The sequence below is a fragment of the Micropterus dolomieu genome, linkage group LG06, assembly GCF_021292245.1.
Source record: "Micropterus dolomieu isolate WLL.071019.BEF.003 ecotype Adirondacks linkage group LG06, ASM2129224v1, whole genome shotgun sequence".
Taxonomy (NCBI): Eukaryota; Metazoa; Chordata; class Actinopteri; order Centrarchiformes; family Centrarchidae; genus Micropterus; species Micropterus dolomieu.
This window is the reverse complement of record NC_060155.1, coordinates 2,882,578-2,895,385: the sequence shown is the minus strand read 5'-3', so window position 1 is coordinate 2,895,385 and position 12,808 is coordinate 2,882,578. Positions and strand designations below refer to the sequence as shown.

The following is a 12,808-nucleotide window of genomic DNA, read 5'->3' as shown; positions in this document are numbered from 1 at the left end:
ATTGCATTCCTTAATAAATCCAAGACATTCACAGGACGTTCATGAAGGCGTGTGAAGTTGCTATGGCCCAAGATACTCTGACACATGCAAGCACATCAAAGATCAGCACATGTCACACCACGCTTCTTCAAACATTGCAGTGTGCTCGAGAAATAGGTAACAGACAACAAATATGACATGGTGCACAGGTTAACCTCAGGTCGGACAACTTATGCCAACAAGGGTAAATTCCTATAACAAAAAGAAAAGTTTAAAAACTGATTTGATGCGAACATGCAAGCTCAGCTCATGTTACGAATTCTGTGAGAAGCCAAAATTCCTGGTCTAAAAAGGCAAACTTTTTTTATTTATTTTTATTAAACGGAGCAGGACAGAACGATGAAGGCAACAGAATGGTCCAAGAGTTTACCAGCAAGTTATAAAACCACATGAGCACAACTAAATCCTGCATATCTGTATTTACAGAAGCAACTAAGATAGCAAATGAACATGAAAAACTGACTTGAGCTACCAGTTAGAGCTACCTGAAGTTTAATGTACTAAAAAGACCAATGAATACATGAGTCATCCCCTACAGTGTATATCCGTGACTCACTATGTCAACCAGTACTGAAAGACTTTAAACTCACACATAATGAAGCCAAGTGTGACAATTTCTATTCAACTCTACCTGTCTCTTCCTCTACTGAGCTACGAGTCTGTTAGCTAAGAGGTATTTTTGGCAAAAATAGCTTTTAGACTGTCACAAGACTTGAGGGGGGGAGGGGGGAAACAAAAAAAACACAAACAAAAAAAAAGGGAACCTGTAGATGAAGCAGCTTTATTTGAAAGATTTGCTGATGCAAGAATAATCAGGTTTGTAGGCACTGGACAAAACCCATTGTATTCCAATCTACCTTGTGCTTGGACAGAAATAGCCACTGCAGTCCACTGGGGACATACAGGACTGCACCGAGAGAGCGCATCTTTGCCAAGCAGGAAGAGTGAAAGACAGCCAATGACAACTCTTGGTGGCATTGGGACAACCCCCCCCCTCTCCCCGCAAAACCCATGCAATATCAATTCTTTACACCATGCCGGCTTTGGTCTTGGGGGATGTGGTTGGGGGGACGTTTAAACTTTCACACAGAGTCAGTACACATTCATCTTTCAACTGCCTCCACCCAAGCGAGCAAAACCGGCTCCACAGCCCCAGAAGCTTAGTGTAGTCCATGTTTTGCCTAGCAAGCCAAATTTTTGAAGCAAGTTGTTTTTTTTGTTGTTGTTTTTTTAAACATTTCAATATGCCTTAAGACTGACATGAACCACCATGAAAAATAATTTGGAGCCATGTTTTCAAGTGACAGAAATATAACTTAGATGGCGGTTGGAGTGGTCATTTGCCATTAAACGATTACATTAAGAGAAGAGGAAGCCTGGACTGGCAGATCATCATTCAACGCGTTGCAAGCAAGCAGCCAGGCGAGCAGACCGATAAGATGGAGCAGGTTTGGGTGCTCCCGGAGCCTAAAGGTCGCGGGAGTGAAGCTGGCACCTGAGGGGGGGGCCGAACTAACTGGAATTGCACAGAATGAGGGCGTGTAGTCCTGCTTCTTTGACTAGTCCAAGTGCAGTTAGTCTGAGCATTGGGAGATAAATCCATGCCCTGTGTTTTATGAAGTGCTAGAGATGGCATTAGATCGATCCGAGATATGCGACATTTAGCCCGCTGTGGACTCCAGGCACATCCAGTAGCTCAGTGTTCATGGGTTTAATGATTCCATTTAATCCTAGTGTCGGGGTAGCTTTTTTTTTTTATTTTTTTATATATAAATACATGGTACCATTTTAACGGCTTTCAAAACAGGCACCTCTCATCATCCACAGCCAGTGTGTTCTTCATCTCTTCCCCCCGCACAGTGTCCCAGGCTCATTATCTCATGGTGGAGGAAGCTCTGAAGTAGGAGAGGAATTTGAAGCAGAGGCTCACCACAAAATACCAGATGTTTCTGGCCATCTGGGATCGGGCAATGAAGACACGCCAGATGAGCACCACCAGGACAGTGTTGAAGGTATAGCGGATGTTCCTCAGCCTAGGACACAAGAGACACAATTGAGACAGAGCATAGACTTCAAAAAGGAGGACTCTAATTTCAGGAGTGCCAGGGTGAACATAAAGAGTGTGTGTTCAAAACTCACACATCCAGTTTGCCTTTTACAGATGTTAAATGTGCTCTCCCCTTTTAATTCCTTGAAAAATTCTGCTTGCTATATTATTCACATGAGCTTTGTTAAAGCTCAGGATTACTGCCACTGTGCACTCACTGATAATCTGAACAATTTGTCTGAAAAAAATAAATAAAACACTCATTCTCACCAATGTGAACGACAGTGGTTAATGGACGGATGAACTGAAGTACTTGTTAGTCAAAAGAGTATTTAAGTGCTTATGCAGAGATCTACTATATTGTGACCTAGAGGATATAAAGCTGCCTACTCTATAGAGAAATGCAGCCGTCTACGAGCTCATCATACGAGTATTTCTTTGTATTGGCAGCAGAATTTACCCAACCCCACCCCCAATTCCATAGGCTTACTTGTTGAGGTGTTTGCGTGCAGCTGGCAGGCCTGACAGCTCTTCATTGAGGACATATTTTTTGGTGCCCATACAGTAACTTTCCATGTACTCTGCCCAGTGCAGCTGACGCACATCAAAATTAAACACCTACAGAAATAAGAAAATTGTAACAGACATTTATTAAAGGTAAACATTTTAGGTGAACAAGGAAAGTAACACATCACTCCAATCTATATTAATCTAAAAAATCTGGCATCTAGACAGCCATGCGACCACTGTGCCTACAAACACATTTTATAACATGTTTATTTGCATATGTGCCAACATGCACAAAGATGTAAGTGTATCTCAGACATGCTGCCACCATCTGCTCCATCTTCAACCGGGGGAGGGGGGGGAACAAAAACCAAACAGGAAAGTGTACTTCTATGCTAAGTGTCTACAGTTACATGGAATCCATTGTTTTTAGGAGTGCTTTTCCTACTGACATGTCAAAAAGTTAATGTGACTAGGCAAAATGTTTAATAGAAGAAAAAAAAATCTAAATGGGTTAATGGTTGTCTGCACAAGTATCTAATAAAAGACCGTGAGGGACAGACACTGATCTTCAGCTGGCTTTGGCCTAATTTAACCCCCAGTGATGTCTTCCACAATGAGGGGAAAATAAAACATCATTGCCTGGGAGATAAAAGGCACAGTGGCACATTGTGGTTGGATCAGTGAGGTGGCGTTTGTGTTGCCTTTCAGTCATCCTCAGGGAACTAAAGTTCTGAATGCCCAAGCAGCCCGTTTCTTTTGGTGGGGAGAAGGCACAACAAATTTAAAACCAATTTAACAGAATATCTTCTAACACTATTTTAGACTTACGAGTAAATGCACAGAATTAGATAGTCCGATATGCTTCTATCAAGAGAACAAAGACAAAATGTCTGTCTCATATTACAGGAACAATAGGTCCATTGTGTAAACAGGACTTTAAGTAGCAGTCCCAGTCCACCAGCATGCCCTTCAGAAATGCAGATTCCTCCAGTCAGCTCTGCTGAACAATGTCTCCGTTCACTACAAACTGACGTCACTATTGAATGACTCATTTTATTGTAGCCAGCCTACAAGCAGACATTAACGCACTGAGTGGTAAAAATCTTTGTAAAAGTCTGTCCTGTGTTGTGGGATGTCCATGGGACCACAGATGACAAAGTGTGAATTATGTGAATCAGATAGTATTTTTCCATTTCATTCTTATCTGTATAATATCTACCTTCTTATCCTCGGGGTTCATCTGAGCAATTAGCATGGCTACGTTGTCAGTGTTCCACACCCAAGAGTGACTGGTGAAATACTCCAGGACCATCATGGCTTTGTGGAGACGAGTGATTGTCTTCATCATCCTGTGATAAACGTGCAGTGAAGGGAAGATGCAATAAAAAGGGGGAGGACCATGCGAAAAGATGAACATTGGAATAAATGAAGAAGGCGATGGTAGTGTAGGGTCAGAGAGAAGATGATTGGCAAAACAGAAGAGGGATGTTTCAGGAAGTGCAGCATAAAGGAGTGTGACAAGGTAAGGAGTAGAGGTGGTGGGATGAAGAAAAATTGGGACATACAGAGGAAGGGGTGGGCAGGGAATATGGGAGGGCCAGAGGATGAATGAGCGGGACAGGGTTCCATGGTGTTGGAAGAGGAGAGAGCAGAGGTTAAGGAAACTACAAAGATAAAACACCAAAACAAGCCACAAACATGCCTTGGTAGCAATAGGTATACATGAACTGTAATATACGCCAGTGAAACTGTCCCCTGAAAACCATCTCAAACTGTTCAGTTTTGGGATTGTGCTGGACCATTTCTTTGCTGCTAGGGACCTAGAGGTCACCCCCCCATTACCAGTCTTTACGCTAAGCTAGGGAGCTGCTGACTGGAGCATAATTTTTACCATACAGAAGTGAGTGGCATTGACCATCTTATTTAGGACGCGTGTTTCCTAAAATGCTAGACTGTTCGTTTAACGTAATTACCAAAATGAGATACATGGTTTTCATTGGACAGAAACAATGTGCAATTTCAGTTGCATGGGATTTTAAAAAGCAGCCAAGAAGAGTGTTCATTCTTTTGTACATGTAGTTCATTAATGTCTAAATGTAAAGCATTAGTGTACACCAACACTGTTCTACAGATCTGGCTCAGAAATGTTCATGATGATTCACTTTTCAAATCTTCCAAATAGTCAAGAGGGTTGTCCAAACTTTGTCATAGCACTGTAAGTAGCCAGGTCTGATTCCTCCCCTGTGGACAGTGACTGATACAAGTCAGCTGAGGACTAACTGGATTTAATCTGTGTGCAGGCCAGGAGGACAGATCTATGATGTTAAAATGAACAGATTAACAGACTGAGTCAATATTTTACCCAAAATATTGAAAATCCACACAAAATGAATAGTCTGCTTTATAGTCCAAGGGACACAACTTCCTGTGTATTCACTTTTGTCCTCCTGTTAACACAAGTGAATCCAGTTTCCATACTTCATTTCTGTTAGTTCAGATTTAGAGGATGGTAATCAAAAAAAGATGATCATTCAATTCAAGTTAAAGTGCCGTGGTAGCTGCGGTGAGAATGTAACAGTACCCAGTTACTGTGAGGATCAAAAGAGGGCGTCTTGAGCCTTCAAATTGCACATTTTGTAATTTAGTGAATTTTAAACTTAAACCATTTTAATTATAAATAAAGGCCTTAGTCCAATGATATGCCTGTTACCGTTTGTATGAAATGCTCTTTAAAATGGTTACACTAAACGAGGCAGACTGGGATGACTCAAGATTCCTCCTGTGAAGCCGAATGATTCAAAGGCTGTAACAAACATGCAGCACACAGAGGCAGAGAGAATCATTGCTTACAGCTGGTGACATACCCAACTAGGACCAAGTCACACCCATAGAAATGTGAGTTAGCTACGAAGCCAAATTAATTTCAGACTGCTATTTGAAACTCAGCAAATGAAGCTGTTGTATTGTGGAAGGATGCTTGGCACTGCAAAACACTGAATGTCTGAAATACCTGTGGCTTGTAGTAAGAGAACACAAACATGTTCAGCTTTTTTTTTTTTTTTTTTTTTTTTTTAAGTGACCAAGAAGTCCCATGGTGCCTCAGGATTTTCCATGATTGGATGAGAAGTGTGGGATGACAATGGATGTTCACAGCATGGCTCGTTCACAAAAAGTCTTCTGAAGAGTTTTAAAACAAAAAGATTTAAAAAAAAACACAAACCCGGATTTCCAAAAACAGCAGAGGTGAAAACATGCCTATAGAAGCCAAGTTGTGTTATCATGACACTAACAAAGTCCAGTTGATGCCATGAGGTAAAGTCAAGACACGGCAAACATTTGTTTCTTCCGCCCTGCACCCTTGTTCCCATTATCCCACATAACCAGTCAGTAAAAAAAAAACCAACCAACAAAAAAAAAAAAACCAACACAGTAGGGGAGGGAGGGCTTGTGAGGAAGGTGGGGGCTGACTGGCAGGGGGGGTGCAGTTGCAACCTTACCGGGGCTTGCGGCATGTCAGCCTGAGATAGCAGTCATACACCAGGGCTGGCAGCGTGTGGCTGACAGTGGTCCAGTACTGATTAGTAAAGGGGTTGGAGCGCAGATTGACATTGGGCCTTCTGAAGGCCTGCTCTAAGGGATTGGTCTTGAAGGTCATGTTTATACAGTACTCTGTAGGAGAGAGATACAGATATGACAGGACAAGGAGGACACAGAGGACGAGATGAAGAATGTGCGTTTCCTCCTACCTATACTAGGCAAGATGCAGGCCCTGTGTAATGCTAGAGCTGTAGATCTTTAAGTATCTGGATTTTAAAGGAGAGACAGATCCAGTTCATGTGAGAATTCAACTGCTAGCAGAGGTCCCCCCCCCACCCAAAAGGGCCAACACCTGGGTTGGGGTCCCAAAGACATCTTAAGACTGAAGTCCACCTTAGTCCATTTATCAGCTGGACTGAGATGACCTTAGTGCTGACATTTTGGGAACCCAACTGAGACAGTAACACTGCAAGTAGCAAGATGTAAAGAGTGCAGAACCCATCAGTACCCCCCCCTCTATGTGCAGGAGAGCAGCTGGGTTATACATTCTTCAACGTCAAACAAAACTGCACACAAGCATCATGTAACACATTAGCGTTGCAGCTTCGGCGTTAGACTACTACACTACAAGAAAAGTGACAGGACTAAAGCAGCAGACGTGTGCACGTGTGAAGGGTTTTTGGCCGTTAACAGCAGAGGTGTGGCACGTCCGAGTCGGCGAAGAGGTTACCTGGGCTCTCGTCCAATCAGCCTGAGGTACAGATCATAGAGGAAGGCCGGAGCCTTGTGGCTCACGGCGATCCAATACTGATTGATTAGGTGATTGGATGTGAGATTAACATTGGGCCGACGGAAGGCCTGCTCAAGGGGATTCCTCTTGAATGTGGATATTACATGGTACTCTAAGAAACAGAAGGTTGTTCAAAACAAAAGTCAGCAGTTAAATACATTTGCTGCAGCTAAACCAAATGTTAGTAGATTTCTTGAGTATTCAAAGTGCTTCATGAGATAATTACAATATAATGCACACCCAACACAAAACCAAAATACAGCTTTAAAAAAAAAAAAAAAAACAAACCCACACGCCGGCAAGGTACAGCAGTAATTATTTTGCAAACCAATTTCAATGTATATAGCCGTTTGAGCTTTTGGTCAAGTCACACATCTAACCTCAGCAGATGGACAGTTATCACGACATGTACATGAAGTTTCCATTTCTGATGTTTTGTCAACTTCTGTTGCCATGGTCAATCATGAGCCACTGCTTTTAAGCCAAAATGGATGGGAAATCAATTTAACAGTTCAAAAATGAATTTTTATTTCAAGCATTCTTTGTCAAAATCTGGCACCTACATTCTCATAATGCAAGTAGACCGCAGACAGTTTGGTTGACGATTGCGGTGCATTATGCTAGTAGTGGCTAATGTAGTCTAGAGCCACTTGCAGAGATGAGCAGCAGTGCTACAGGTCAGGTTCCCCAGTTTTCAAATTTGCGTCATAATGCAGATGTAAGGAGTTCCCCTTTAAAGTGAGATGGAAAATAGAAATTCGAGAATATACTAATCCATTAAATAGGGCTTTAACTTTAAGTCTCAAAATAGTATTTGGTGCTACAGGCTATTGTATTGATAGCATGAAATTGTACGGTGTTCCAGTCATTCTGTCCACCCATTGAAGCCAACAATGTACAATGAAACATATCTGCGCAGAGTGGTACTGCATCACAGTACACAACTTGAAATTGATGCCACTGTTTAGACAGCAGCAAGTATCGATTCAACAAGTGTGTTTTCATCCTGAAGCCAAGATGAAATTTCAAACTTTCATTCTTCCTGTAACCATTTGAAGGTTGGAGCCGATAACTGGTAAAAATGATTAAGCCTACCTGTGTGCACCAGTTTTTCCTAATGCAACAGTTTGCAAAAATCACTGCACTCTCAGTAACAGCCCTATGTTTTACTCCATGTAGGTCTATCATCACTACATTTTAAGTTTACAAAAGGGGGAAAAAAAAATGTGGCATCACTGAAAGGTATGAAAAAAAAAGTGGTATAATAGTTAAAAGCCTGTGAGAAATGTCATAAATTACCCCAAAACAATGTGTGACTTGGGATTCACTATAATTCCATAGTGATCCAGCAGTGAACAAAAGCTCTTTGGGTGTGGCAGGCAGTGGATCAGATCACAATCAGGGTATGTCATTAGATGAAACGTTTACACATAAGCTTTCATTGTCAAGGGGCTTTATAGAGGCTGTGTTCAGGTAAGATAAGAGACCTACCGACTTCCCCCCAGTGAAACGGGTTGATCCCTCCGGTTGTGCAGTTGTAAACCAGGATGTTTTTAGACCTATGAACATGGACGGAAGATTTCAGAGTAAATCCACTGAATTTTACTTGAAAAGTAAAATCCATATTGACCAGAAAATCATGTTTGTGTCTTTCAAACCTGTTGACTGTCTGTGACCCAGAGTACCAAGCTGCAGCCAGTGTGGCGTTGATCACCACGTCCACAGGCACCAGGTCAGCCACAGCATCATTGGATGCTCTCATCGTTCGCAGGATCCCCTTACCAGCCTAGAGAAGGTAAAGGGAAAGACTATTAACACAAATGATAAAGTCTACAACCTTCAAAGTAACAAAGAATGGCTGGTGCCAACTACAACATGACAAATACATTTATTATGACCCCAACTTCAAGTGCTGGACTAACGGCACAGTCAGACCAAACTTTGCATTCCCATTCATTTCTATGTAGAAGAGGGCAACCCATTCAGATGTTTACATTCTGTTTTACTGCACTGCCACATAGTAGGTTGTGTCTAGATGGTAACCCGAGATCTGCAGAACTCTTGCAAGATTTTTACGTGTTGACTTATTTCAACACAACACATGATCTTAAAGTATTTTGATTTGGAACTGTGGATGGTGCCAGAGGTTAATGTTAGATAAGTTGCATAAGCTCCAATTTTGTGGATGTTACTGTATATAAACCTAAACAGTTTAGTACTTACTGCAATGAATATTCCACTAGGTCCATTGAAGTTATCAATCCAACCCTGAAAGAGCGTTCAGAGGAAAGCATAAAATTAGTACTGAAACAATTGACAGAAAATAAAATGTTTCTTGATCAACTATTAGTCAATTTTCAAACAAAAAGCAATTATAATACCTTTAGCCTGTAGTAGCTTGATATTATTCTGACATTTCATGCAACCCAGAAAACTGACATCTCCATTTCAGATAGCAGCTGGCTGTCACCCAATTTCTACAGGGTGACAGCCCCAACGCACTCGAACAACTGTCCTGCTTTCAACAGATACTGGCCAGGAGCAGAAGGTGTGCAGAGCAACTTTACCACACATTCTTCAAATTCCTACTCCCACCACCACTGGTCAACTACTCCAAAACCCTGCGCTTTCAGAATTTCATTGAAATCTAGATTAGGTCCTGAGGAACAACCAGAACAGATCTGGACTTCCTTCACATCAGTTTTACAGCGGCAACGGTGGTTTTCAATACAGATACATCCCTTTTCTTGTGTAATTGTTTTTTTCAACATGACCTTGTTCTAAGAATCTATATTTTTCAATTGCAATTCAGAGGGCTGCTATGTGATTATAAAACGATTATTGGTGGGGGGTTTTCCCCCCTATGCAATTTCTGGATAATTGCTTTGCTTATTTGTACATTAAAATCTAAAAGAAACCTCCTTAGCATAAAAGGACTAGCTTGCTTCCCTAGTTTACTCCAACCACAGCTCCTCCTGGTCACCACTTTCTTCTCTTCACTAAGCAGTTTTCAGACTCTTCTGAAAACTGAAATATAATTTAACTAGTACCAGGATGTACAGTATGTGTACAGGACAGAACTGTACACCAGTTTTACTTGTACCAGATGTCCTCAACCTTGGACGAGTAAGTAGTAATGGCATTAACATTAAGTTACTGATACAGCTGATGTTACATAGCAACTCTACAAGTACAGCTAGCGCTAACCACCTTCACTTTACAGCTGTTGGGGAAATGACAGACTTAACAGTCACACTGACCTGCACTGGGCGTTTACTGCCAGACCTCTAATGACTCCGCTAACTTTCGCCATCACTATGTCGTACTCTCATTTGCTACTCACACAGGAAGCCAGCACAGTGTTGAGTGTTACCATGCTTACACAGTGCGACAGTGAAAAGATATTAATGATAGTGTTAAATTTTAGTAGGGTGGTAGTAGGTTATTCATTCTGCAGAGGTGGTGTGCCGAACAAAGGGGAACACTGGTCTCAGTTGTGCACACCACAGACTGTCTGGGCACTGTACTTCTGGACTTAGAGTTCTGCCTTTTGCGTTCCATCAACGTTACGTCCGCATCGTGATGCATCTAAGAATTTTTTCCCCTCCCACCCCTAGTTATTCAGCAGATGGCACACTTTTTAAAAACCGGACAAAACAGATAATGACAGACCCCGACCCCCCCCAGCTGTGATTTGTTTTTCCAGCAGTATGCTTCAACCTTTTTGTAAATTTTAAACTGCATGCAAAATTAATCTAGGGTACAGCGAACAATTCCTATTCAACAGCAATTCTCTCCCTAACTGAAGGTTAAAAACAAACAAAATCATGAAACAGCAATGAAACACTAAAAGCCCGAATCACTCACTGGGAAGGGCTCTTTCCAGCTTGCTCCTACTATGGATGGTCTGATGATGGCTACGTTAAGGTCTCCAGCCTCCTGCTGCACCAAATACTCTGCCAAGGCTTTGGTGAATGTGTAGGTGTTGGGACGCTTCCCGATCAGTTTGGGAGTCAGAGAAGACACCAGATCATCATCCATCCAACTGCATGAAACAAGATAACACATGATTAGTCTTGCATTTTCTACATTTACAATAACCAGCTCCAGCACCAATGTAGAGCGCTGCATGCATCTTCAGTCCTATCAAATAAATATAAGACTAAATGTCTATTGTTAAGCTAACATCAGCATGTTACATGCTTACAATGACAATGGTAATATGCTGATGTTAAGCAGGTGTAATGTTTACCATGCTGACAATCAAGTTATCATTTGCAATAAACAATACAGCTGTGGCTGATGGGAATGTCATTCATTATTAATGTAGTTAGGCATAAACCAAAGTTTTAGATAGATTAGAAGCAACCTGATGACGGCCTTCGTGTCAGATCATTCAGAGGGAGACACGAATGTCGACAATGTCAACATTTTACGGTGCTATTAAATTAATAAAGACCACCACATTTCATACATAACCTCGGAATCATCCCACTAATTGTTACTCACTGCTGGTTTCTAACGCTTCACTAATCTAGCTAAGACTGGCAGGCTCTACATTAGTACTACTAGCTGTCATTTACTCTACAGTCATGGCTAAACTGACCTGGGACCCTCAGTGCATTGCTGACAATCTTAATCCTGCCCTTGCTTTTTATGCATCTAGCAATAAGAAATGAAGAATCCTTTTAAAAACCTCAGCCATAATTCCATGCTTCTGTACACTAAAGACAACAGATCTGTATAGACAAGGCCATCCAAAACCAAAAAACAGTCGCCAACAGTTTGTTGAAGTAGCCGTTCAAAAGTCCAGATCTTACTCCAGGGTGTCAATGAGTCTGCGGTAGTCTACGGGGGGAGGGTAAACGATTTCCTCAATGAGCTCCCGGTCACAGTTGGCATAGGCTGTGGAGATATGGATGAAAATCTCCAGGTGCTTCATCCTGTGGGCCAACGCCACCATCTTCTGGGTGGCCAGGACATTCAGCTGCATCGCATCTCTGAGAGGGATTAAAAAAGGAACAGGCTGAAGTTTGACATTCAGTGGACAAAATGACCTGACCAAGTAGAGTACAAGTGATCATCAGGGTGCGGGATAGTTATGTTTTGTTATTCTGCATTTGCAAAAACTAAAGACCGAATGTTCTGGCATCTGTGTGAAGTACAAACATGTGAAATGAGCAGACAGACCCCAAATCTCAAGCTGGGATGTGGTTAGCTTAGCTTAGCATAAAGACTAGAAACAGCTAGCTTGGCTCTGTCCCAAGTGGGGAATTTAATTTTACCACCACCTCTAAAACCTTACCAATACTTAAAGTTACATTGTGGAACCATTTCGTGGCAACCACCGGCAGTAACTGTGCGCAGCATCCTTGTGTCTTGTCACAGTGAGGGTGCCACATTTGGTACCTTCAAAACCCACAAAACCAGTAGTCACTGACTGAATCCAGCAACCCATGCTATAGCCAGGGATGCTGCACAGAATGACTAGGTGAATAATCATAGTTTCAGCACGATGTACAGTGGGTACGGAAAGTATTCAGACCCCTTTAAATTTTTCACTTTGTTTCATTGCTGCCATTTTCCAAAAATCAAAAAGTTCATTTTATTTCTCAGTAATGTACACTCAGCACCCCATCTTGACAGAAAAAAACAGAAATGTAGAAATTTTTGCAAATTTATTAAAGAAAAACTGAAATATCACATGGTCATAAGTATTCAGACCCTTTGCCGTGACACTCTTCTTCTGATCATCCTTGAGATGGTTCTACACCTTCATTTGAGTCCAGCTGTGTTTGATTATACTGATTGGACTTGATTAGGAAAGCCACACACCTGTCTATATAAGACCTTACAGCTCACAGTGCATGTCAGAGCAAATGAGA

The 12,808-nt window shown here is 41.7% G+C and overlaps 2 protein-coding genes across 6 annotated transcripts in view; both read right to left on the bottom strand.

Annotated features, from left to right (window-relative positions):
* Positions 1-12,808, bottom strand: part of LOC123972128 (solute carrier organic anion transporter family member 5A1-like) — a 56,234-nt gene that overhangs the window by 20,359 nt on the left and 23,067 nt on the right. The window lies entirely within an intron of this gene.
* LOC123971963 (fatty acyl-CoA reductase 1-like) lies at positions 805-12,257 on the bottom strand. The gene is made up of 10 exons (XM_046051097.1): positions 12,229-12,257; positions 11,744-11,980; positions 10,791-10,968; positions 9,147-9,191; positions 8,582-8,709; positions 8,415-8,482; positions 6,864-7,035; positions 3,816-3,945; positions 2,577-2,704; positions 805-2,072 (listed from the first exon to the last, which is right to left on the bottom strand). The coding sequence occupies exons 1-10, from the start codon at positions 12,255-12,257 to the stop codon at positions 1,913-1,915; spliced, it is 1,275 nt and encodes a 424-aa protein (XP_045907053.1). The 3' UTR covers positions 805-1,912.

Bases quoted from the DNA above. Each gene is read 5' to 3' on its own strand.
- LOC123971963 (XM_046051097.1), bottom strand. From the start codon at position 12,257: ATGGTTCCACAATGTAACTTTAAGTATTG. The intron at 11,981-12,228 runs GTAAGGTTTTAG...CTACTTGGTCAG, and splicing joins CAATGTAACTTTAAGTATTG to GTCATTTTGTCCACTGAATG. The intron at 10,969-11,743 runs GTAAGATCTGGA...TGTTTCATGCAG, and splicing joins AGACTCATTGACACCCTGGA to TTGGATGGATGATGATCTGG.